The sequence below is a fragment of the Phragmites australis genome, chromosome 1, assembly GCF_958298935.1.
Source record: "Phragmites australis chromosome 1, lpPhrAust1.1, whole genome shotgun sequence".
NCBI lineage: Eukaryota > Viridiplantae > Streptophyta > Magnoliopsida > Poales > Poaceae > Phragmites > Phragmites australis.
This window is the reverse complement of record NC_084921.1, coordinates 55329960-55357456: the sequence shown is the minus strand read 5'-3', so window position 1 is coordinate 55357456 and position 27497 is coordinate 55329960. Positions and strand designations below refer to the sequence as shown.

General features: G+C 43.9%; 1 protein-coding gene and 1 non-coding gene across 2 annotated transcripts; both read left to right on the top strand.

Moving 5' to 3' along the window:
- Positions 1-3898: 3898 nt before the first annotated feature.
- LOC133928947 (non-specific phospholipase C2-like) lies at positions 3899-6869 on the top strand. Its single transcript, XM_062375490.1, has 4 exons — positions 3899-4574; positions 5515-6032; positions 6131-6307; positions 6415-6869. The coding sequence occupies exons 1-4, from the start codon at positions 3991-3993 to the stop codon at positions 6708-6710; spliced, it is 1575 nt and encodes a 524-aa protein (XP_062231474.1). The 5' UTR covers positions 3899-3990; the 3' UTR covers positions 6711-6869.
- A 945-nt stretch (positions 6870-7814) lies between these two features.
- On the top strand, positions 7815-7887 carry TRNAK-CUU (transfer RNA lysine (anticodon CUU)). The gene has a single exon. It is a non-coding gene; the product is annotated as a tRNA-Lys (tRNA).
- Positions 7888-27497: the final 19610 nt, after the last annotated feature.

The following is a 27497-nucleotide window of genomic DNA, read 5'->3' as shown; positions in this document are numbered from 1 at the left end:
AGGTCAGAATGCAGCGACAAGAATCTGGTAACCTCTGTCTTGGCCTACACGGTATTCTCTAGCTCCAGTGTTCATTCGACCTAAACAAAAACCGGACTTCACGCTGATCAGTGTTCAATACTCCCCGTGCAATTTAAAACTGCCGCCCGCTTTTTCGGTCAGAAAATTTTACTTCTTCTTGTTAGTATTCCCTTAGAAAGGTACATGATGTTAATTTCTGAGCTTAATCTAATAGCAGTCTCAGTTGACTCATTACCAGTATGTTCAACTATAAGTACCAATACAATTGAACTCTCAACCATCAAGCTAGCTACTGATTCAAGCCAAAGAGCCAACCAAACAACCAAGGGCAAGTCCACCTGCACCAACCTTTCTGGTTTCGGTGAACGTGAACATGGTTGCCTCAGGTGAGTTCAGGCGCGTCTTCGCGTTGTTCGACCAAGACGGCGACGGCAAGATCTCCTTGCCCAGCTACAGCTCTGCGTGAAGGCAGCCAGGGCCGGTAATGACACTTCGGAGGCCTCGGGGTGAGATAAAAGTGAAGGCGCTTTGCTCTCGCACGAATTTTTTTTTTTAGAAGGGAGGCAGGAGGACTGCACATTTTATTAGACAAGAAAGAAAAAGGAGATACACCCGGGAAAAAAACCAAAACCGAAAGAACGACACCTCGTCTATGGGCGCGACTGAAAACAACCAGCTAGCAGGGGAATCTGCCAAAAGACAAAGACCGATTCCCCCTCGCACAAATTTTTTTTAGAAAAACTAATGTTCATAGTATAATGAATTTTAATTTTGAGCATTAGGCTCTATAAAGTACATCATACAGACTAATCCCTCATCAATACCAATCGCAAACATAACAATATTAGTGATAAGTTTTGAAAAAGAAATTGTAACATAAAAAATGAAAACATAGAAGGGAACGTCCCTAGGTTTCTCATTAAGGAGGGTGGAATCCTCGAACTCCTACGGGTTGGATGTGTTATTTGCTTCATGGCCACTTGCTTCGTGAGAAGATTAGAAAAGCAGTAACATATACTATTACGGGTAGAATACTTGTAAAAAAATGCATTAGTTAAAGCATTATAAAGAAGAGACATCATCTACATCTATAAACCTACAAATTTAATGATTTTTTTTAATTCAGTATCATTCACTTCATTCAAGCTGAGCTAGCAAGTAAACTTTACTTTCAAAACTCAAAGTTCCTAGTCTCGGACAGCTTTTTGACGAACCATCGACGTCCACAATAACTAACCTGAATGACAGTACAGGCAGATACCTCTTCAATCAAACCTTGGAGGGTAATTGCAGTTCCTTTATAAGGAATTTGCATCCATTTGAGAGCCCAATCCACCTTCATGGGATTGTGATTTTCCAGCCAATTCATGCTCACAATAAGATCATAGCACTGTAGTGGTAAGATTTTGAGACTGGACCGAAAATTATAACCTTCCAAAAACCAATTGGCCAAAACTAATTCCTGAGTGTACTCCAATCTTTGCTCGTTGGCACCTGAACTCTAATTGGACTTGTCATGGACACAATTCCTTGCAATTTGTCAGCCACCATGCTACGAATAAAAGAATGGGAACTACCCGAATCAATCAACACGAGTAGTTGTATACTCTGAATCATACTTGTTAGCTTTAGAGTTTTGGAGGAACAGCCTCTCGAGATATAACCATCAATGTGCCATTAGTGGTATCATTCGTCACTGATACATTATCCATCTCATCAGTGCCTAAGAGATCCCACACTTCTTTGATAGCGTGTAGAGAGACGGTGGCAGAGCAGTGATGATCCTTACTCCAATTCTCAGCACAACGCTGACAAAACCCCCTGGCCCTTTGATAAGCGCGTAGTGCCACCAATTTTTCCTCCGGAGTTTGGGCACGCACCGCGTCCAGACTACGCCTGTCTTGAGATGGCGCGGTCCTGTCCTGCTTGTCCATCTTCGGTGGAAGCGGCAATGGCAGTGCAATACACGGCGGTTGATTGGCAAGGTACGGAACATCAGGCATCCTGAACTCCTTGCTCTTGTTCCCATCACCGATCTCCTCCTGCAATAAGGCCAAAGCACAAGCAACATCCAAATTCGATGGTCGTTGAATAGTAACGATAGACTTAATTTCATCATGAAGGCCATCCAGAAATCACATTGCGTAATACAACGTATTAGTCGCAGTGTGGTACACATCTAGTTGATCAACCAACTGGGAAAATTGTTCCACATACCCAGACACGGTGCCAGATTGTTTGATATGGAAGAGCTGACGAATCAAGGATTCGTGCTGATCGCGACCGAATCGCTCCTGAATCATGCGATACAATTCCCCCCAACTAGCATTGGCCAAACGGCGTTCTGCAGATTGCAGCCACCGTGCCGCTGCCCCCGTGAAATGCATCGTCGCCACTTTAATCCACACCACCCTCTCGACTCAATACATTCAAAATAATTCTCACGTCGCGTTTGCCGAAGCCTTAGATTCTCCCCCATCGAATTAAGGAAAGTTTGTCTTCGGTAACTTGCCCCTGAATCCCGATCGATCGGTCCAGTGAAGATATATACTTTTAGATAGTTCGACGATTAAATGAACAGTATGTCGGAGCCGGAGCATTTCTTACGGATAGGATTGCAAGATGCTCGGTTTGATAAATTATACACGCTGAATGATTCGACGTTCAGTTTGCTGATTTGCCAAGCAAGTGTGTGTACACCAGCACGCAGCGCGCTTGGGATGGGCGCATCGAATGGACGTGCCATTTCTGCTGATAGCTACACGCGAATGATTAAATAGCCAACAAAAGAAGCATAAAAAATTACCACATTAATAAAGAAAGAAAATGATCTACACAATTCCGTACGTCGCCCTGATTAGTGTCTTGCAGTTGAAATGGACAAGATGGAGTAGATCGTAAACCAAATCCTATTTGAGCCTGGAAGGCTAATTAATTATTTCTCCTTTTTTACAACCTGTCGAAACGAATCTGACACGAGAATCAACTGCATGGATCACCATATGCTGGCGACCAATCTTACGCGGCCAAACATCGAGTACTAGTGCACGCTGTCAGTACTGCTCTGCAAAAGTTTTTGCACGGGCCGGCGGTGCTTTCGGATCGATTCCAAGGAACCGAGCCAAGTGCGGCTTCGGCAGGGCAGGGCAGGGCTGCATGGCTCCTTTTGGCTAGTGTGAATGACGAAAGCGGCGGCACACATGTTCCCACTAGTCCCATGGAACAGACCACCTACAAACTTGAGCACCCTGCAGTGAACATCGTCCATACACCACTACAGCAATCTATTCTTTTTTGAAAATTAATTCTATAAGATCGCAAAAGATTATTGTGAGATACTATTCGTATTATTTATCTCGTAATCCAATAATTAAATTAAAAAAATAAAAAAATAAACATATATCATCATAAGATAGAACGTCTTTCCCTGCTCGCTCTCTGTACAAAAACGTCATAGTTTTAACAGGAAATAATGTGATGTTTATTCATGGTATTAATATGGGATCAAAAGGACATCAAACAGTACCAACAAAGATTAGATTTAGAGCAGCGGTGGTAGATGAGTAATGCTGGAATCCATGCGTCTCTGGAATTCAAAAGATTATGGGATGAATTTATTAGGATAAACTTCCTCTGTAGGAGTACTACGTAGATAGAGTTGGAAAATAATGGAGCCATAAGAATATTCCTAAGAAAAATCTGAAAATGCCGCTCATCATGGTTTGACCGAGATGTGCAAGATAAGGAGGAATTGATGAGAAAATAATGGTGCTATCGAGGTAGGATTCCATCATCACGCCGATGCACCGCCGTAGACCCTGTCCATGTCCGTCCACGACAAGACAATGGCCTACCCACTTCGCACCCAATAAAAGTACACGTCACCGTCGCCACGCTAGGGGTCGGCTCCATTCCATCACTCCCTCCCCACTGCACTGCACACAGTCGCAGCAGCCACAGGAGGAGGGCATGGCGGTTCGCAGGTGCGCCCGCCACCGGCCGCCGAGCCATTTTGCGGGCATCGCGATGGCGCTGATCGTGGTCGCCTCGGCCGGCGCCGCGCCGTGCCTGGCGGAGAGCCCCATAAAGACGGTGGTGGTGGTGGTGATGGAGAACCGCTCCTTCGACCACATGCTGGGGTGGATGAAGCGCCTCAACCCGGAGATCGACGGCGTGACGGGCGCCGAGTGGAACCCGACCAACACGACGGACCCGTCGGCGGGGCGCGTCTACTTCGGCGAGGGCGCGCAGTACGTGGACCCGGACCCGGGCCACTCGTACCAGGAGATCCGGCAGCAGATATTCGGGTCCGACGACGCGTCGGGCCCGGCGAGGATGGACGGCTTCGTGCAGCAGGCGCGCTCGCTTGGGGGCGACATGACCGACGCCGTCATGCACGGGTTCGCGCCCGACAGCGTCGCCGTGTACCGCGAGCTCGTCAAGGAGTTCGCCGTCTGCGACCGGTGGTTTGCGTCCGTGCCGTCGTCCACGCAACCCAACCGGCTGTTCGTGCACTCCGGCACGTCCGGCGGCGCCACCAGCAACAACCCGCAGTACGTGTGTAATTGAGTTTATTTATTGATTTTGCTGGCATATCGATCGATATTTTGAGCTGGTTGAAGTGATGCATTCTGAATTTAATATCTGATTCGTTGCGTGTGAACATGGAACGCTAGCCTGCAACTTGTAGATAGATAGATAGATACTAATAGCACTGTGATGGTCATGGATTGGTATGGAGCGGTTAAGCGGTAAGCTGGTGCGAGCGAGATGGCATATACTAATAGCAGCGGATTAACCAAAATTTTGCACAAAATAACTTGAGAAATAAGTAAGCAGCATTTTCTCAAATTCACAAAGCCAGTTTTGGATCTTAAAAATTACTGATGGTTTATAGTTTTAAAAGTTTGATTAAATCTTATTCAAAACGTTATGTATTTAAAACTATAATATAGGGCACTCCTTAAAGAAGAAAAGCGGCAAACTTTGCTAGTTGCGCCAGGGCGTTGCTTTTTTGCTCCATCCAGGGATGAGGTTAGTGCCCTGCGAATGATTACCACCAGTGAAATGACATAATAATACTCCGGTATAATTAGCCGGTAATTAAGGCTGTCACGATCCACCGTCCATGTGAAAGGAGGCCAGGCGAGGTAGGTGGCTGGCACGCAACCTCGCGCGAGAGTATTGGGTGAGCTCAGTCGTCGGTGGATATGCCGGCGGTGCGGATGAGCAGCGGTGTGTGCGAAGTGGGATGACCATGATCGCTGCTGCTAGCTGTGTTGGATAAAAATCTAAAATTAAATAATATATATGAGCATATTTATTAAAATAGATAATTTGTTATCGTATTGTAACATTTATATTCGGCACATGTCTGCTGTTCCGCTGCCGCTGCTGCTGTTAACGCTGTTGTTCTCGGTGATACTGAAGACAGACAAATTTCGGTCCCTATTAGTATCCAAGAGTGTGAAAATAACGTGTGGCATGATGCAGGCTGCTCGCCAAGGGTTATCCTCAGCGGACGATCTTCGACAACATCTACGACGCCGGCAAGTCGTTCGGGATCTACTTCCAGGACGTGCCGGCGGTGCTCTTCTACCGCAACCTGCGCAAGCTCAAGTACCTCACCAAGTTCCACCTGTTCCACCCCACCTTCCGCTACCACGCCCGCCGGGGCTCCCTCCCCAACTACGCCGTCATCGAGCAGCACTACCTCGACTCCAAGCTCGACCCGGCCAACGACGACCACCCCTCCCACGACGTCTACCAGGGCCAGATGTTCGTCAAGGAGATCTACGAGACGCTGCGCGCCAGCCCGCAGTGGAACCAGACGCTCATGATCATCACCTACGACGAGCACGGAGGGTTCTTCGACCACGTCCCCACGCCCGTCCAGGGCGTGCCCAGCCCCGACGGCATAGTCGGCCCGCCGCCGTATAACTTCACCTTCGACCGGTTGGGCGTCCGCGTACCGGCGATCATGGTCTCTCCATGGATAGAGAAAGGGACAGGTACGTAATCCGAGTTGGTTAATTTCTGCAATTGAGTTACTTGACACTAGCTTTGAGTGTCTGTCTTGATCACTGACTGAATGTTTATGCTGTTTCAGTTGTCCATGGGCCAAATGGACCAACCCCAACATCGCAATACGAGCATTCGTCGATTCCTGCAACGGTGAAAAAACTGTTCGATCTGCCTCAAGATTTCTTGACGAAAAGAGACGCATGGGCTGGAACCTTTGAAAGCGTTGTGCAGACAAGAACCGAACCCAGGACGGATTGCCCAGGTGGGACTCCGTCTTGTTTCCTTCTTTTGGTGCACGAATCTCACAGTGCGTATTCAACATCAATGGTGGTGTGACTCCCTCCATGATTTCTCTGTGTATATATGCAGAGCAACTTCCGATGCCAACAAGGATCAGGCAAACGGAGGCGAACGAGGAGGCGAAGCTTAGCGAGTTCCAGCAGGAGATCATCCAGCTCGCGTCGGTGCTGAACGGGGACCACCTCCTCACCAGCCTGCAGGACAGGATCAGGGACAAGATGAACGTCCGGGAAGGCATCTCGTACATGAGGAGCGCTGTAAAGCGCTTCTTCGAGGCCGGCATGTCGGCCAAGCGGATGGCCGTCGACGACGAGCAGATCGTCGAGATGAGGCCCTCTCTCACCACCAGGATTGAGCGTCCATAGAGACAGAGCAAGAAGAAAGCATAGAAATTGATGGAGAAAAACAGAAAATTCATACGGAAGAGCCAACACAACAGCAGGTTGTGCTCGTGCTGGATCGAAATATACATGGGCTGTACAAACGAAACATTAGTTCATTATACAGATTCGTGTTGTGCTTGACTGATTGGCGTGTTGTCACTTTCTGACAAGAACAAAGAAACTGAACAATTCGCAAAAACAATCTGTTGTGCTTGTTTTTTATTTTCTTGGATATTCTATTTCAGAAACTGTACTCCAATCTGAACACTCTATTTCAAAATTTCTTCTATATTGTTTCAACAATTCGCATAAATAATCTTGAATTTGTTTTATATTTTCTTGGATTTGGTTCAATAAATTGTTGAGTAAATTTTTCCAAAATGTTGAGTGCATATAAAAGGTATTTTAATAATTTTCATATAAAATGTTGAACATGCCTAACTAAATTATTGGGTTAGTTTTGAAAATTTGTCGATTAAGTGTTTTAAATTGTTGAATTCTTTTTAAAAATGCACAGAATCGTGAAATATGTACTGTAGTGCATTAATAATAAGGATTAGAAAAAAGAAAAAAAGAAACATGCAAACCTGTTTATGGGCCGAGCTCTCCCCTGTGGGTCGCGCGTCCTGAAGTTGGGTGGCTCACGAAGTGGGCCACGCGCGCATCTTGATGGGCTTTTGGTGGGCCGGGATACGCGATGTATAGGAGGTCCCCCGAACCAGCACTTTGGAGCGGTTTGGTTCTTACCCTCCGGAAGCTAAACTAAAATTTGTCATGTTAAAATTAGTATCATATCAAAATCAGAATAACGTGCTGGCCAGCATGCAGTAGCAGAACCACCGTGTCCTGTTCGACGTCGCCAACGGCCGTGTCGGGTTCTCACGAGAGATCTGCACGGCCCGAATCAAGGAATATTTGATGTGTGCTCGATTTGTTGAGTTGTTGTGCGTTGTCACCGTGTATCGACAGATTCTTGGTTCATTGTCGTGAGCGATGTTAACGAAACGTGGTTACTGAATTGATGAAGCATAAAAATCCACTTTGAACTTAGATTAATAATATATCATATCGAAATTGCATCAAACAGCCCGTCTAGCTCAGTCGGTAGAGCGCAAGGCTCTTAACCTTGTGGTCGTGGGTTCGAGCCCCACGGTGGGCGTCTTGTATTGTTTTTGTCTTCTTGTTGTTTCTTTCCTTTTGTTCCTTTACTGTGGTTTCTAAAAGAAGGTGTCACTATGGAATAAAGTGTACAGACAGCTGGGCCGGCCTTGAAGCCCAGCCGTAATCCTCAGTTGCCGCCTGAGAACTACTACTTGCTGTACTAATTGAAGCCGGTGTCATTTGGTCCAGTAGTTTGCCAGCCTGCCCATACATGTTGACGTACCATTCTCTCCACACGGCCCAATGGTGCGTACATGTGATATATAGCCTAGTTGATGTCATTTGGGCCCTGTGAGCCAGGAAAATCTGGAACTGGAACGCAAATCTGTGTTAAGAAATCTGTAATTTTATAACGAGAGTGACTACGTCTCATTTTTTTTAAAAGATTGGATTATATATTTTTAGATGATTTTTACTATATAAACGGTACATAGTCTTTCGTTATAAACATAGATAAATAAATAAGAGAACGTTTTTTCCTATATTATGTCAGATTTGTGCAATTATTTTCTTGACGGATCACTAGGCTACACCCTTACGCCCTACGCGGCATGAATATGTTCCCAAAAATTAAAATATACGTAGCAGTGATTTTTCAATACATTATCAGCACCAAGCTTCGTCAGAGACCAAACTAGCAGAAAGAATATGGCTGCGACAAACCTATATTGCATCAACATCGTCATCAAACGGGCAGGTAAAAGCCTAGCCCTTATGCCCTACGCGACACAATATGTTCCCAAGAATTAAAAGGTATGAGATCGGTCCGATAAATTTTTGCAGCTACTATTTTTGCACAAAAATAGATCTGTGAATAGCATAAATAGTAGCGTGAATCGCATCGCAATGAACACGACGTATAACTGGTGGGACCCGTAGCCGTCATCACGCCTCCGAGCGAAATTCCGTGACCCTCCCTCTGCACAAGAATGTGGTTGCTCGAAGGTCATCACCACAAATCGAGAAAAAAAGAAGGAGCATGCCCGAACCGACGCCATCGCTTTGTCGTGCCACGGGGCCACCGGCGCTACTACCTTTGTGCCGCCTAGAGCGACGCGGCCACCGGATGTCGAGCCGCCCAACGCGGCACCGCAGCTCGTAGCCACCCGATGTCGACTGTCGAGCCACCCACTGTCATTCCTTGGCTACATCAAAAGCGCATCCGCGCCGTGCGCAAGCCGATGGACGCCAAGCTGATGTTTGACTGGTTTTTATACGTAAAAGGAATGAAAGGAATGAAACTGTGAGGTACAAAGCGCTATTAATTGCACAAGGTTTCACTCAACGATCAGACGTTGATTATGAAGAAACATATTCCCCGGTAATACGTGGTATTACCTATTGGGGGATGATCTCCCATACCCCTTCAGATGGCAAGTCGAAGTCCGCCGGTGGCTAAGCATTGATGAATATTGCAGTTGCATTTCAGGAAATGCAGGTGAAGGCTATGGCGGACCTTCGGTCGGAGGCCGAAGGTTGATCCACAATTTTACCCGCCCATGTAGGCGAAGGCTAGGGCGAGCCTTCGGTCAGAGACCATAGGTTGATCTGCGACTTCACCCGTCCGTGTAGGCGAAGGCTCTGGCGTGCCTTTGGCGGAGGCCGAAGGTCGACCCGCAGCGCCAGGGGCTAGGATGGGCGAAGACCATGGCGAACCTTCGGGTGGAGGCCGAAGAGTGACCCGCGGCTCAGTCACGAGATTGGCCGAAGTCGCCCAGTGGACGTCGAAGCCCACATAGTCGCTCAGGGTATAGTTGTAATTATGCAAATGTACTTGATAGTATCATAATACCCCCGAATATGCTGAGAATGTGGCAGTTGAGGGATGAAACTATAAATTCTAGCGTGCAGTGGTTAAGTACGGGCTATAAATAGGGTCATCTGTAACTGAGGTGACAGAGAAATTAAGATTATTCACCCTCTAAACACGTATCACACCCAGGAGACTTCAGCTTCCCTTCCAGCGAAGTCCTTCCTTGTTTAGGGACTTAGGTTCCAACATTTCCTTTAGATATTTAATCTCGATGTACTCAACCTGGAGTTGAAAATTGAATTAATGAATGTTGTGACCGCATATTTTTATGGGAGCCTTGATTCGAACATTTATACGAAGGTGCCAGAAGTAATGTAATTGCCAAATCATGATAGAAGAAATCAATTATAGTGTATAATTGAAGAAATCGCTATATGGATTGAAACAGTTATGTCCAAGAATAGATTTTTGCATACGAAGATTATCTGAATATCATCGGTACAAAAGAAGAAATTGAAGGAAGGAAGCTCGTACTTAAAGTGTGAATTTGAAATGAAAGATTTGGGTAAAACCATATTTTCTTTAGGCCTACAGCTAGAGAATGTGGCAGATAGAATTTTTGTACATCATTCAAACTACACTCATAAGGTGTTAGAGCTGTTTGATTTTGACAAATCATTTCTCCCTAAAACCCTTATGGTCGAAAGGTTATTGCAAGCCGATCAAGATCCCTATAGACCTAGAGAAAAGGGAGGAACTGTTGGGACCAAAATTCTCATACTTAAGTGCAATATGTGTGCTGATGTACTTGGCTAATTGCACTAGGTCAGATATAAAGTTTGCAGTAAAGCTACTTGCACGATACAGTGCATAGCCCACTAAAAGGGGTGAAAGGGCGTAAAGTATATTCTACGCTACTTGAAAGGTAGCAAAGATCTGGATGTGTTCTACAGACATATCATGACCTGAGTATTGTTGGATACACATATGTTGTGTATCTGTTAGACCCGTATACAATAAAAACACAGACTGACTATATTTTCTTATGTGGTGGAACTGTAATATCCTGAAAATCATAAAAGCAAAGTCTTATATCTACTTCGACGAACCACTCAGAAATAATAGCTTTATATGAAGGCGCACGAGAATTCATATGGCTTAGAAGAGTAATCAATCATATCCAGCAGTCATTTAGTTTGAACACTATTAATACTCTCACCGTTATCTATTAAAATAATGTTGCATGTGTTACACAAGTGCATTCAAAATATGTGAAAAATAACTTCAGCATATCAACCCTAGGTTTTTCTATGCTCATGAATTGTATAAAATGAATGAAATAAATGTAATGTATACTAAATCATGTGAAAATCCTACATATTTATTAACTAAACTTCTCCCTGCATGTAGTTTCAAGAGATGTGTTCGTGACATTAGCATGATAAGGCTTAGAGAGCTACATATTTCACGAGAAGAATTTTCATATAATACTGATACAAGGAATTAAATCTTAGTTATTAAGATTATGTACCCAAAGTTAATTATGAATATTATATGAAACATTTTAGGTGGATTGTACTTTTTTCTCTTAGATGAGTTCTCTGAAGTTTCTCATGATTATATTTTTAATGAGACAATTCGTGTGACCATATCATGAGCTATATACTCTTTTTCTAATTTTTTTTACTGAGTTTTTGGGAAGTTTTGATAAGACAAATGCATTTCATGAGAATTGCCCAAATGAGGGAGTTAAGAAACTTGAAATTTTACAACCAAATTTAGATCCTTCTCGATGTCTTAAAAGATTCAATTATATCTTTTAAGAGTTTTTAACACTATATTTACGGATCATAACTCCTCGTTATAAACACAGATAAATAAAGAGTTAAAGATTTTTCTCTACATTGTATCTCTTTTGTGTAATTGTTTTCTTAAAAGATATCTGGTCCATACCGATAACAATGGTTCCTCAACAATTTAGACAAACCGAGCTCTAATAGGGATAACAGCAGATCAGATCCGGTACGGATTTAGTCAAAGCCCATCCATCACGAAACTGAAATTCAAAATTCGATCCACACCTAAATTACTAATCAGGTTCAAATATGACTCCGCAGCCGAACCCACCAGGACCTCCCCACCGGGTCTTACAACAGTACTGCCCAACACTAGGATCATGAAGGCCCAGGGACTCGAGCATGGCCGGGTACATGTGGGGCTGATATTTATGGTACAAAACATACTGCAAATGAGATGTAAAAAAGATTGCCATAGTGGTTACAAACAAAGTGTATGAATATTTTGTCAGACTCCAATGATCACATCTTCCTCTTAACCTCCTGAAATTACATTAGCTAATGAGAACAACATGCCGGATTGCCAGTTGCAGAAAATGTGCAAATGATCGAGAGGACTTGAGTTACCACAGTAAAAAACAATCAGTTACCACAATACAAAATGAAAAGGTTTACACTAATAACTGCCATCAGCACCATATTGTAGAAAAAAGACATAAAAACAATGCTATAGTTTAGGGCAAAATAGAAATTAATTCGTGCTTCAAATTGCAATTCTGAATTAACAATTTGGCTAGCGACTAAATATATATGAAATGAAATAATAGGCAAATACTAGTAGCTATCTTTCCAGTACAAAACCCCGTACTCAACACTTCAACAGACAGATCTGAGCACCTCCGGACCTCCTTCTGTTCCGGCTTCTGCGACGGTGATTCAAGCCCTTTTTTTTCCCTGTTTCTGTTTCTGTCAGAAGACAGAAGCCAGAACAAACAGTTTTCTGTAGAATTAGTTTCTAAAAAAGCTAGAAATCCATTTCTGAGAAAAATAAATTAAAACTGAGAAACTAGTTGAGAGACGTTTTTTCTGGAAAGCTACGTACTGAGAAGAAAAAAAATTATTGTATAAGCTAATAGTTTATTTTCACAAATAGTTTTTCAGACAAACAAAAACACAGTTTTTTAAAAAAACTTAAAAACAGAAGTCTAGACAAACAGTCCCTCAGCTCGAAGCAGTCAAGCAGATCTACTTAGGGTCTGTTTTTTTAGCTTCTGTTTTTGTGCTTTTCTGAAAAGCTAATTTTATAAATAGGTTGTTAGCTTCTACAACAAATTTTTAGCTTCTCAACACACAGTTTCTCAGAAAAGCGTCTTTCATCGGGTTTCTCAGCTTTAATTTATTTTCCTCAGAAGCAGGCTTCTGACTTCTTAGAACCCGTTTATTATGACTTATGACTTTTGACAGCAGTAGAAACAGAAGCAGAATCAGAAACCAGAAACAAACAGGACTTTATTGTCTTGGTGAGGTCGGTGACAGCCTGCTACGCAAAGAAGATGGTGCGACGGCACCTTAGCTCGGCGAGTCCGCGGATTGGCAATTTGTCGGAGGGGCCGGCGCCAACGATGAGGTTGGAAGGGGTGGCGTGGAGCCGTGTACGGCGAGGCCAGAGGGGGCCAAGCGGCGGCATGTGTAGTTGCGTTGGGTCGCGGTGAGTGCCCGAGTGACTAAAGTGGGTGGCGGCGGCACGGGGAATGGCTAGGTGCTGGCAGAAGGATTTGGATTTCCCGAGTAACTGGTGTAGTGGTGTGAGACCTGAGACATGTTGTACTGGGTTGCGCTGCGCGGGACCGAGATGGCGAGAGATGCACAAAAGTCTAACATGTTATTTGGTGACATGTAGGTACAAATCCACGTTCAACTCGTTACAGTTCAAGTATCTGACCCATTAATCCTATGGACGAGATTTACCATCTGAATCCGCACCTGTTAAGTGCAAAACCGGTAGGGACTTGAACCTACGGGCCTAGTTGTTATCAATACCAGTAGTCATTGAGAAACATAGGATGTGGGCTTTTTGCTTGTTTTGAAACTAGAATATGAGCTTTTGTACCACCAAATCAAATCGTTTGTAACCGCTTCTTCTTATCACATTGTGTGGAGTAGTAACTCATGCAGCGCAGTGCCGTCAGTGAGTAGCAAGGTCCTCTCCCCGCGGGGGTGCAAAACCAAACGACCATCGTCACGTGACAGGAGACAGGCACTGAGGCAGGTTATCTTGGATCAGAGATCGCGCCCGTACCGTACGGTAGGGAACTCGCTGCAACGCTCTGTGCAGCAGCAGCAGCAGCGAGCGAGATACACAGTAGCTCAGCGGGAAGCAGGCCGGAAAGCAGTAAAGAAAACCAGACATGCCCAGCGTGCCCTAGGCTCATGTGCCTCAGCATTTACTAGCCTGAGGCCCATTCTCCCCCAGGACCAGACCAGACCAGACAGACATCAAGCAGGCCGCTGGATCGCAGGCCTGACCTACAGACACCCTGATCTGACCCTGAGCCGGCTCTTTAGCCTTTCCCGTGCACCTGCTTTAAAATCGCCGGTACCTCGGCCCTCGCACCGAGAGGCGTCACGCGTGCCAATGCAATGCAGGGCCGGGGCACAGCCTCCTGCACCGCACCGGAGGCGTCGGAGCGGGCGAGCTGGATTTTTCCATCCTTCCCGCCACAAGCCATAATGGCCAGTGCAACAGATGCAAGGGGGCCGAGCTCAGTGAGTTTCGAAATGGACGCCGGTGTGCGTGAGCGTCGATAATTGGAGGGAGCAGCTGAGGTTATCCAAAAGCGCGCGGGACGAAAACGTGGCTGTTTAGCTCGTGTTTTAGTGTGCGGAGACGCGGGTCGTCACGTGAATGCGATGCCGTGAAGGAGGACGAGGACGAGGCGCATGTGGGGGACACCGCGGACGTGTCGGCGTTCGGGGAGGCGACGAGATGGCGGCGCCTGACTCGCCGGCCGGCCAGTGGAGTGCAGGCTTTATTAAGTACTCAATCGGCGTCACGCCTGCGGCCATCGACCGCTGGCTCTGCCAGGGTTTAGTTATTGTGGTCGTTATCCGGGCGCGGATAAAACTAAACAAAAGAAACCGACGAGGTGGGTGGGCCGTGGGCACGGCAGTTGTGTGTGGAGTGGATGCGCCCGGTCTCCTCTGCCGCCTGCCCGCGCGGGGCTCGAGGCGGGCATCCGCCGCTCGGCTCGGCAGCTGCTCCTCGGAAACCGCGGCGCCAAAGACGAGACGCCTCCCTTCTCCCCTGCGCAGCTGTGTGCCGGGCGCACCTGCACCGCGCCGCGCCGCGCCGCGCTGCGCGTCTCTCCTCCTCTCCTGTCCAGTGGCGTGGCATCTGCGCCGAAAGTTTCTTTCCCCGTGCGCGGGGGGCCCATCCCGTTGGGCTTGGGCACATCTGCCTCCTTGCGCGAACCGCGTCCAAGTGCATGCACGAAACACGCCAGTTTTTCACTTGTCATAGGGGTGCCACATGCCGTCGGCACACTTGTACGCCGTATACGCAAAGTGGTACAGTACTGCTACACATTTCATTCGCAAAAGTAAAGAAATGTTTGCCCACATACAATCGAAATTTCAACAGTCATGCTAATCGTGCTGACTGATATTTTATGCCAAAGACTTGCTTCACGAACAACGTACTACCCCAACTTCATTCTGGCGCATGTTGAATTTCCAAATCCCTGCTAGTACTGGCATATCGGGGGTATTACTCCACTATACATATATTCTGTACTAAGAGTTGTATCTTGTATATCGCACAGCATCACTTGGTCCGGTTCCTAATCAACAGCAGTATCTATATATGCTCCCTCATAGGCCAAAATACTGCGATTAATACAATATCAGTAAAGATGGTCATTTGACTCATTTCAACAGAAGAGCCTTAGCACTAAGTAAGAAATCATTATTAGTGACACTACATTAGTAACAACCGACTAGAATCTATCACTAACGGCTCATTAGTAACGGATTCAACGATGACATGTGACTAATGTCACCATAGGCTAGGATCCATATCAGACTCGCCACTAATGATATATCATTAGTAACGAGTGAGAAATCACTCATCACTAAGGATAACAACGAGGGGTCACTTCATAAGCTGTCACTAATAACTCAGTCGTTAGGTACGTGTATCGATTGTCACTAATGACTAACGTATCAATTTTCAATCGTCCCTAATGTTTATTTTTTACACGTGGCAGGTGGCAAGCCTTCTCTACTTGGGCCTGGGCTATTACAACTGCTGAGTCGGACGAGAAGGGGGGCGCTCGTGCGCCTGCACACAGATAAAGGGGCATATGTTAGGGTTTTCGTGCTCGACCAAGCCGCCACAGCGTGCTCCTCGCCACCGCCAAGCCCCCCCAAGCCAGTGCCCCTACCTCCTTCCCCTGCCTCCCTCTGTCCCAGCAGCAAGGAGGCGCCCAATGCACGGGGAGCCAGTCGTCGCCTCTCCACACTGCTCGCCAAGGAGTTCCTCCAGTTCCATCACGTCGGTGCAGACTCGACGGAGCGAGCATCTCCGCTTCGAACGGGGAGCGTGGGTGTTGTGGTAGGGCCTGCCATGGACGAGGAGGCAACCCCGGTCCGGTGAGGCTAGGCCTGCTCGAATACGGCAGTTGCTACGCCGGGGCCACCCAGATCTATCGGCAAGGGCCTCCCTCCATTCTTGATTGAGTTCCTCCACTCGATTCTCCACTCCTGTGTGCAATCCCTACCCGCAACGGCGCCTGTAGTAATGGTGAAGGACCCTCCCCTGTGGCCATCTATGATGATCTCTCGTGGCTTAGGTTGTCGACGGAGTGAAGAGCCAACCCATTGAGGTCCCCTCCTTGGCCAATGACCCCAAGCTCTCCTCCCCATCCCTCTGCCGAATACCTCGAGCTCCCCTCCGTCGTCGAGTATCCTAACGCCCTACAGCTGCTCCCCACGCCATGAGAGCATGGAGGGTAAGCGGACATGGGTTGGAAGTCCGCTCTTTTGTTTCTGTTCGTGTGACTAATTTGGATGTGGTCTTATGCAGCAGTTCAGGGCGTAGGGTTCAGAGAAGGTTCCGGAGGAGAAGGTTTGTATAGTCCCTGATCTCACCTTACCTCATGTTTGCTCGATGATGAGCTTGTCCATATGCATTATGAATCAAATTGCACTTGTACTGCAAGCTCTAGTCTTTCAAGATTACTTTTGCCTAGATCTTGTTCCACAAAACTGTTAATTCAAGTAACTGAATCAACTATTTATATTTAGCATTTGCGATGCATATCAAGCAACATATCAAGTAACTGATATGTTTTTTTTTTAGTTTAAACTCTGCAGCCCACTCTATTCGCTTTTCTTCTTTATGGATGCATGCAACAAGTTGATGAGAAAGAGTTACAATGAACACTGAAGAAAGATCAGAAGGTATCGATTAAATTCCATTTGGGATTATTCTCTTCACATATATCCATGTGTTTTTTTATTGTTTCAGCACGAGTGGCTATTCTCTTACTGTTACATTATTTTGTTTTTACCCATATTATACGCCACCATTGAACAAGATTCAATATCCTTCAATCATATAGTTATTGTAGAAGACAAACTTCTTGTTTCCTAACAACTGATGGCGCGGTGAAGACCCCATCGGACTTCCTCAAGTCCATTAGGGGGCGCCCTGTCAAGCTCAACTCTGGAGTCGACTACTGAGGTGAATGAAGATTCTTAGAAAATCTTGTGTGTTTCTAGTGTAACACTGATTTAGTTTGATATTTGGCATTCACATTTGTTTTACCAAGTTTATTCCCTTGTTGAGTGCTACCTCAGTGACTTGTTGAAGTATAAGTTTAAGGATTCAATGCCTTCTGCTTACTAATGGAGGTTAGGAAGAAAGTGAATGGCTTCTTCAAACGCTATCTTGATGCACATATTGTATATAATGCTGATCCTAAAAAGATATTAATATAATGTTGTTTCTTAACTCGTCGTGTTAGTAATTTGAAAGTGTCTGCTTTGAGTACTAGGTTAGTTAGTAATAGGTTGAGGACAAATCTATACATATATGAATTATAGTATCAGAGAGTTTGTCTGAGACCTAAAATGAAACAAACGCCTATTATATACTCCATCTGATTGTAAATGTAGGTCGTTTTAGCCTCCTCAACTATTCTCTAAATATAAGTTATTCTCAAACTTCTATGCACTTTTATCTCTTTTGTTCCCTTCTTACCCTTGTTTAATAAATGTTATCACTCTTACAAATGAATGAGTTATGTTTTTCAATGCAGAATAAATAAGGGGCAACAAGGTCATTCGATCTACTTTCTTAATCCTTGTGCATAAGTCTAAAACAATCTGTATTTGCAATCGGAGGGAGTATGATTATGTTATTTATTCCCTGTATATCCAACTAATCCATATTGGAGTTTTTGATTGGAAAACATGAGAGAAGGAAATTTGAGATGAAGTTGCCGACTATTGTATGACTCATTTTTGTATTCCTCTTTTTTGTTTTTAATAATTCATGACTATTCACAATGACACGTCTGAATCCACACCTGTCGCGGTTAACGATCATCAGTGACGGGCCCATCTCTAATGACGCACATCAATGATGGATATGGATCTAGACCCGTCACTGTTAACGATCACCGGTGACGAGTCTAGATCCAGACCCATCACTAATGAGTCTATACTAGTGACATATTCAGAGTGATGATGATTTTATCCATCACTAATGAGATTATTACCCATCATCAATATAAATTTCTGAGGTAGTGTAGACAAGGTATTGTGTCATGCAATTAAAATACTATACACCTAAAGAACTGGTATAGTAAGAAATGGCAACTAGGGTCTGGGAAGACATGAAAAGGGAAAGTGTCTTTCTTCCCTTCGCAGTAATCCTTACCCATGAATGCGCGCATTATTACAGCAAAGGGCCTCAGAGTAATTTACATGCTGCACCACTGCAGTTGTACTACTTGCGGTGCAATCGAAGCAAAGGATCCAATGCCATGGAAGCTTCAGCGGAGGAGACGCATGATGCACCCAGTAATTGTTGCTCCATCGCTTCCTCTTGCAGTGTCCTTTCGCTGCTTCGGTCTCGTAGGTAGCGACCTTTGGATTGTGTGGTTTGGTGGTGGAGCACCACAACATATGGGAAAAAAGGCCTCCAATTATCCGTACTCAGATCTTTTCCTCCCAGAGTGTCTTTCCTTTTGTCTTGTCACCACTCCACTAGCTAGTATAGACTTCCCCACACAGCAGCGTCGTCTGAGCAATCATTTCTAAAGTTTAGAATCTAAACACCCACAAACTTTGGCATGCACTGCTCACCATCAGCTTGAGCTGCTCAAATGGAGCACCGGCTGTCCGGCCAGTGGCGGACCAGAACAAAAATAACTAGGTGTCCTACTTATTAGTCTAGAAAAAATAACTAGGTGTCATACTTATTAGTCTAAAAATTCAGGTGTTTCATTTGTTAAGCTAGAGGGTGTCCTAAAGATCTGGTACATACGATGTATCACTGAAAAACGAAAAATCATCCGGTGTCCTGTGCACCCCCAAGCCTCAACGTCGGTCCGCCCTTGTGTCCGGCTATATGGTATCACCGTATCAGCTCGGTATTGTTCTGTACGTATGTGTTGCATGATTTACTACCATGCATATTACTTGCAGTCAATGTTTCCACAAACCATGTGATTATTCATTGTATAATTTCTGTAATCACGGCATATATCTTGCCTTCCCGTTTATGCTGACCGTATATATGGTAGGAGATCATATAGTCTGGCCTATATATGTAACAGGTGATCACTTAATCAAGGTATTGTGATTGCTCTCCAATTTCCTACACTTTCATGGCCTCAGATTCAGGCTTTTTCCCCTCTCGCTTCCGCTAACCTTCTCACCACCGCCTAGCATGACTAAACATGCCTCCATTTGAGAAACTAAGTTGAAATGTAATCTGGTTTATATATGCATGAACATATCTATACATCGTAATTATGATCATGACTAATCAAAAGTGCAGAGAAAATAGTGTTGATATTTTTGTCTCTTAATCTAGAAAAATTTGGCTCATCAGATGGTCTAGCATCCAGTGAAATGAACACGCGGGATAGTCTGATGCTCAGATAGATTTAATACTGGAGGGTTTTCCAGGAATGTGTCAGTGAAGGAACTATTGCACACATTAGATGGTCCCGTGATCAGAGCGCAATACACGTCAGATCATCCAGTATTCACGTTTTTCTGTGATGTGCTTTCAACTGAGAATTTTGATTTTGACTAAAATATAATAGAGTTAGAGATACGTGTTTGCTTTTCTTTTAATGTGTAGGTGATTGATGCAACTTGACAGTCGATGGTGAGATAATCGAGGCTAAGCGGGGTGTTTAGTATTGAACGATCAAAGAGATCGGATGACGATGAAGTCAAGGGTGATCCTAGCTGTACACGTGGAGAGTAAGTAAAACATGAGAAGGCGAATGAAGATAGCGTGTTGACAAAGTCAAATGAAAGTGATGCCGGTGGAAGTGACAAGACGATCCGAGGGATCAAGAGCAGGAGAGAATTGCCGATAATCAAGATCGCAAGATAGAGTACACGAGTCGATATCGGATTGCTGGCTTAAGTTATAAGTAAGTGGTAGTGAGTACCACTTTGAGAAACGTGCAAGACGGTTTCGTGATTTGATCTTAAAACTGTGGAAGGATAAAGTGCACGTAGCATCATTACGAAGCTTGCATCGAGACGAAACTAAGTCATGAAGGCATTACGGTCGTTCAATGGATGGAGAAAAGATTAGATCAAAATGCATCCGGTGGTAAGTAGGAGTGCATTGGAAGTAAAAGATATTTTAGGAACAAAAAATTTAAGGGCTAAAAAATCTCCCTAAATATATAAATGGAGGGTGAGGGCTGGTAGAGCTTCTTAATCCAGCCACTTTAGAGTTATAAGGTATGATTTTAAGACAGGGAGATGAGTGTTTAGCATATGTATTAGATGATAGCTTTTTATATGTAAAATACTTTGTAATCTTCTGAAAAATAGGGTTGTTCTTTGCAAGTAATAAAGTTCATATTGTCTCTTATATTTGTGTTTATCTCTTTCTAGTTTCTCACTATTGGCTCTCTTGTTTAGCTGTATGTGTTTTATTTTTATCGTGATTTTCGTTTTGGTTTGAGAGATGAAAATGTGAAATGGTTTTTCTTGTTGCTAGAGATATAAAATTCACATTTATAATTGATCTTTAATTTTCTTATTTCTAAATCATCAACTAAAAAGTTTCTTCCTCCAATGAATATATATATTCCTACGCTTTCAGTATGTGCTGCCGCTCAGGGACGGAGCCAGGGAGGGGCTAGCAGGAGCCCTGGCCCCCCATGGTTGATGATTTACTCTATATAACTTTAAAAAATTATGTATAATAATAAAATTTCTTTATTTGGTACCCTTAATACTCGAATCATTCTAATTAGCTCCCTTTTGATTATTTTCTAACTCCGTCCCTGCTGCCGCTGGGCTGTAAATATTGCATGCATATATGCTCGTCTACCATCCGGCGGCTAGAGAAGTTTCAAAGGATTCTGCACTGCCACCACAGTTTTGTCATTGTGCATGCAGATGATCGACGTGGTCTTGCAGATGATCATGTCGAGGGTACCCGTCCACCGCACCCGTCGTCGTCAACGATGTCATGGCAGATGCGAAGATCAATGCACCTCGTTTATCGAAACGGGCAAGGTCACATGCATGAAAGCATGACCTTGATCAGCTAGAGATGCCCAGGACAGAGCTTGCCCCCATCTCAAAGAACTTTCCGCGGTCGCTACTCAGATGGGCGACACTTGTACGCCTTCTCCTACTCCCAGTTGAAGCCTGAACCAAAGTCCGAACCAGATTCATCTCACGCGTCTCCTTGCTTGAGAGAGAAAAAAGTAAGGCGAGCAACCACTGCCGACCGACCAGCGGCGGCGCCTGCACACCGGCAGGAAAGAACGGACACGCTCCGTAGACATGCATGGGCCTATGGAGAATTTACAATGGAGAGGACGCGTAACAACTAAACCCATTGGCAGCTCTGAACCGGCATATGGACCAGCTCAGGTCTCTTCAATATTTTTACAGCGGCTTGATGACCCCGGGACGTGACGAGTTAATTCTGATGGGCCAGGCTCTGAGTCCGACACTGATCACTTGTCTTTTCCGGCTCAGATTGTTAGGGACCAATGAGCAGTAGAATGATGAGATTAACAGGGCAGAAAGGCTCGTGATCTGTGTTGCAGGCTTGCAGCCTGCTGGGGTAGCATGTGATGTTCTCTGCACTTGTACAGAAGAAAAGAAACACAAGCTGTGCATATAAACCACAGTAGTAAAAAAAAAACCTTTTGCTCCTAAGTCACCATTCCAAAAGTATGATCAGCCGAGACACGGGCAGGATGAGTATTAATCAAGCAAGGTTATTGCACCAAGAAAGCAAAACAAACTGACAACCTTTTAGTTGTAAAGGCTTACAGCATCTCTAACAACACACATCATGAGTATGAAGTATTTTTACTAGGTGGAGACTACTAGCTAGTTAATAGACCAATCTAATCGCGGACTGCAAAACACATGCAGACTTTATCACATTGTTACATGTTAACATACGTTAAGTTTGAAAAACATGCAATAGCTAATCTATTGGAGAAGTTATATATTCGGTACCTATAGATGACTGTATTGCTAACTTTGATACTCTCTCCGTTATTTTTAAATGTCATTTTAGCCTCCAACACAGAGAACAATATGACATATCTAACCCTCTAGATTACTCTCACTTCCAATTAATTGTACCCAATTCACTACACTCATTAAACCTAAACTCCAATTTGTACTATAAACCTAAAATGACATCTATTTAAAAAAAATAACTTTCTAAAACGATATCTATTTTAGAAATTAGATGGTTGTATTGTTGGAGATATCCGTAAAAGACTTGTATTTGGGATGGTAGGCAAAAGTTCGTTTGGATCAAATTAGTATCTCTTCGCTGCTTCATTGATTTTGTTTGTCACTGTAACCACAAATCTAATTAATAAAATAACCTAGAACTTGCAAAACGCATTATACAATAATGATGTAAGGGGACTTTAGGAAAAGATCCAGTTATTTCTTCCAGTCCCATAATAGAGTATATCAAACTAAAAGGAAAAGGTTTTGTCCTGTTAGACCATAAAAATGGACGCAGATAGACCAGTACCACCTTGTACTGCTAACTTCGTAGAGCTTATGCTTTTAACGAGTATGTCACCAAAACTTGATAGGTCAACCCTGCCGTGTGCCTAGCTGCTAGCAAATTTAGACTCCTAGCAAGCAATCCGTTTAGGCTATCTCCAATCCAATGCTCGCAAGTTAAATCTTCATACCCGAACACGAGCCATAGCTCGGTTGATTCAGGTGCGAGCGCCGCTGCCATCCGAGTTCGATCCGTGAACTCGGGGTCTCACAGGAGGGCTATCCCCTGTTGCTCTTGGATGGGTTCCAGACGTAATGTAAAGTACATGCATGCGTGTGGATGTTAAATATAATGTGTGTGCTCGTAAGACGAGAGTTTAAGGTTCTTCAATGTATCTTTAGTGTATAGTTAAAACGTGTACGGTGTACGTGTGTGGAACGCGTGAATATGGTGTATGGATTTTGTGCATCCTCATGTTGTACTGGATAAAAAAAAAGTTAAATCTTCACACCACGACCACGATTACGCGCCTGCCTGTGGAGTACGCTTGCAGCCTTGCATTGCAGGCATGGTGATGTGCATCATCACCCGTGTTGCATCATCACCACGACGGTCGGCGGGTCAAAGGCCACGGAAATGATGCCCGGATCACAGGAAACGATCCGGAATGGAAAGGCGCTGCCGCCGTGCATTCAGACCAATGCGTTGTAACGCCATGCATCCACCGTGAAAACTGCCACCAGCACTAGCGTTTTGCGTGGCTTTCACGTCCACAAGTTGCCGCGTGCACCGCGCTCGCGGGTTGGGTCTGTCCGCCGTGCTGCTCATGTTGGCCTTTTTGTGCGAGGAGCAACGAGCGGAGCAGGAGGACCCGGTGGGGATACGCGAGACCGCGGCCCGCGTCATGTCTTCTTATCGTGACGCAGTGATGGGTCACTCCGTCGCTTCTCAATCAGGCCACTTCCTTCTATTCCATGCACCAATGATCACCGGTCGAAGCTTTTTTTTTTTTCACAACTGAAAATGACGGATTACAATCTACGGCTAACGGAGTGGTTTGGTTGCGGGGTGGGCTTCTTGAGGCCGTTGGGCTTGTAGGAGGTCTAGGGCGACAACCAACCATACATGCAACACTGAGTTAGCGTAGGTGACGCATTGAGTTATCATAATTCGGTGTTCTGATATTTTTTTTCTAAACTCAGACTTTGACAAATTTGCTCCATTCCACTCGTATGCATTGGCAGCACGTGGAATACAACTCTCTTTGTACAAACCATTAAGACAGCCATTCTCCATCATCACGATGAGCATGTGGAGGCAAGATATGGCAGTTGAGGAGGAGGAACAAGAACAGTGCAGCACTGTCGCGCGTACGGGCGTTTCTCAGTCAGCGCCAAGCTTTCGAGATCTCACAAAGAGGAGGCATCGTGTTCTAACTGCAGTTCTAACTTGTAACACCAATGAGGACGACACACTTCGTTTTCTTCTTCTTTCTAGATGAAGTAGACGGTGCTTCGTGTTCTTCTTCCTTTTGCATCTACTTACCAATTGACTGATCGAACTTTTACCAAAAATATTTTTTTAAATATATAACCGTGTTGCATAAAAGTGGTATTATTAGATTTGTAATAAAAATACTTTGCTAGCCTGGTATATTTAGAGCTATTTGCTTTTATGTTGCTTAAATATAAGTGGTTAAATTTGAATTAGTCAAAGTCAAACTGACAAGGGAATGCTCACCACATACTCATTAAACCTTCCTTTATTTAGATGTTTTGCTTCCCAAACCGTATGGAAATTGAACAGCTATTTTTCCATATCTTTTAATTCTGAATTTACCAATAATTAATTGTATTTAACAGGGAATGTTTGGTTTAATCTAGATCATTAGATATTCATAGCAATGAGTGCTCTAAATCTTCTTTTTTTTCAGATTAACGTGGCAATTTTGTAGCCTTCAGAGCGAAGGTGGTGACTTTTTCCCCCTCTCAAATATTAAGAGAACTAGCAAGGTGGTCCACGCTAATAGCGTGGCTAACCTTGCTGCTATATTTTGTCATGGTAATCTTTAAGTAAAAAATTATTATGTTTAGTTTTTTATGAGGTTAGTGTCATTTACTTATAAACCACATAAAATTAAAATAATAAAAATAAAAATTATGTTACTAAAAAATTTATTTATACTCCAAACTTGTACCTGATCGTATACATGTATTATTTGATTCGTATACATTTTGATCAACTGTCAAAATCATACGTCAGGTGTACACAATCCAACCAAAATAAAAAGATGTTTACATTGCCTACGTATTGTGACTTGTCTGTTGCCTGTTTGATGTGACGAATGTGGTAGCTTATTTTCTCCCTCAAATAAAAATATAACTAGCAATGTGGCTTATGCTAATAGCGTGGCTTGCTTGGCTATAATATTGTTCCACAATAACAATTGATTAAAAATTTGTCTCTTTAGCTTTTTTTATGAGGTTATTGACATTTAGTTACAAAACTCGTAAATTAGAAGAAGAGATAAAATTATGTTAGTAGAAGAGAAAATTATTTATTCTTCAAACTTTTACTCGAATACATGTATTGATTTAATTCGTATACGTTTTGTTCAACTGCTAAAATCGCACGTCATGTGTCGATAGCTCAACCAAAATCAGAATAGCTTTTATCTTGCCTGCGTGTTGTACCTTGCCTACTGACTGTTTGATGCGATGATCTTAAGCTACACGTTGCTTCTTAATCTATTATATTAGTAAGAATTTTTTAAAAATTACATTATTATTGTTTATCATTGACTCTTTATTTAGTTATTTGATTTTTATTATAATTTGATTTTTTTCTAAGACTATATTTGATATAGATCATTTTTTCTATTCTAACCCCAATTTTAATTATTAGTATTTTCATTTTATTCGGTTCTTTATTTAGATATTTTGCTTCCCATACCATATGAAAATCAACTGCTGATTTTCCATAATTTTTAATTCCTAATTTAGCTCTTATTAATCATATTTTATATGGACTCTTAGGTTTAATCTAGAGCGTTATATATTCTTAACAATAAGTGTTCTATATCTTTTTATTTTTCAGATTAACGTGATAATTTTGTGGTTTTAAAAGTGAATATGGTGGTTTTTTTCTCCTTAAATATTAAGATAATAGATATATATATATATATATAGATAGTACAGAGCATATTTAATCATAACCAAATATCGGTCAACAGTTGTGATGGGGACAAAACTGTTAAGATTAGTGTTCGTGGTACTAAACTGTTAAGATGTGTATGCGTAATTTTTTAGTCAATCTGATTAAGAAATTTGGTACTAGTCCGCTTTGCACCGGATGCCTCTTTGAATTGATGACATGCACTGCTGTGGGAACGAGATCTTCTGCTGCCAGGAACCGGCCACAGCATCGGGCGCTCCTCCAAAGCCCAGTTTGGGAAATCTCAGCATCCAGGGCGAACAATTTTAGCTGGGTTCATGCAATAAATTATGGCAAGAGTTTGGGAGGGTTGAAAAGAGACAAGGTGCCAAAGGAGAGGCCCGGAGGAGGAGCCACGAGCAAACAAAGTTTACCGGCAAGGTCTACAGACACAGACGCGGGCGAGAGGCGGCAGCGGCGGCACGGTGCTCTAGAAAGAGAGAAAATACTGCCATCGCAAGTCAAGCATTGAAGAAGAGCCCGAACCACCTTGTTTTCGCTCGGCAACCGAACATGTGAGTCACGAGATGATGCCGGGGGAGTATCGACTGCCAGAGCAGTGGCGCTACGGCGGTAGGCGGGAGAGCACCATGCAGTCGTGCAGATGAACAGAGGAAGGAGGCGACAAGCCGGCCTAAATTCACGGAGCCTGGTGAGGCGACCTGTCTGCGTGTACGTACGGATCGGACGACGCGCGAGAAGCCACAAATAATTGCCGTCCTCCAAAGCTTGTGGCTCACCGCGACGACGTAAAACGGAAAGGAGGCGAGCAATAACGCGCGCATATGCAAGAGCTAGCTAGCCGCGCAAGAATCTTCTTGCCCGCCGATTACACCGGGCGGCGGACGGCCGGGCGCGGAACGGTGCATGTGCTCAGCGGCGTACGCCGCCGGGCGGGCGGGCGTGTCGTGTGGTGTCGTCGCTTTTAATTTTCTCCTCGTGAGACAGGAGCATATCGTGACCCGCGCACGCAAGATCGCCGAAAGGGAACACGTCGCCGTAAGTTCGTTCGTAGTTTTGATTGAAGCTGCTAGCGCGTGTTTGGTTCGCCCATCTTTCCTATTCTGTCCTAGCGAATGTGTAAAATCTTAAACAAATATATTTAGTTGCAAATATATATAGTTATAGTCTGATTCGGTGGTGAAAATATATAGTCTCATAGCCAAGGTCAAATCTAACTTTTCATCATAGACTGGCCGGCGTATACCGCCTCTGCATTAGCTCGTACAGATGACCTACTTATCAGTATCACAAAATTATCTATACAATCTTAGATTCAGTCAACCAAACATAAATTTGGCTCGTCTATACAGATACATACATCTAACTAAACACTCTTTTTTTCAACAAACTAGCAAGATTTATATGACCCATGTTAATAGCAGGGTTTAGTTTGTTGCAATATTTTGTTGCGATAACCATTTATTAAAAATTAGTTTCTTTAGTTTTTATGAAGTTAGTGTCATTTAGTTACAAAACACATAATAAGAGATAAAAATTATGTAGAGGAATAGAAAAATATTTCTGCTTCAAATTTGTACCCGAATTGTATACATATATTGGTTCGATTCGTATATGTTTTAATCAAC

What these genes read in the sequence shown, in the direction of transcription:
- LOC133928947 (XM_062375490.1), top strand. Translation starts at nt 3,991, where the DNA reads ATGGCGGTTCGCAGGTGCGCCCGCCACCGGCCGCCGAGCCATTTTGCG. An exon ending in ATGGATAGAGAAAGGGACAG is followed by an intron (nt 6,033 to 6,130) that starts GTACGTAATCCG and finishes ATGCTGTTTCAG; the next exon opens with TTGTCCATGGGCCAAATGGA. An exon ending in ACCCAGGACGGATTGCCCAG is followed by an intron (nt 6,308 to 6,414) that starts GTGGGACTCCGT and finishes GTATATATGCAG; the next exon opens with AGCAACTTCCGATGCCAACA.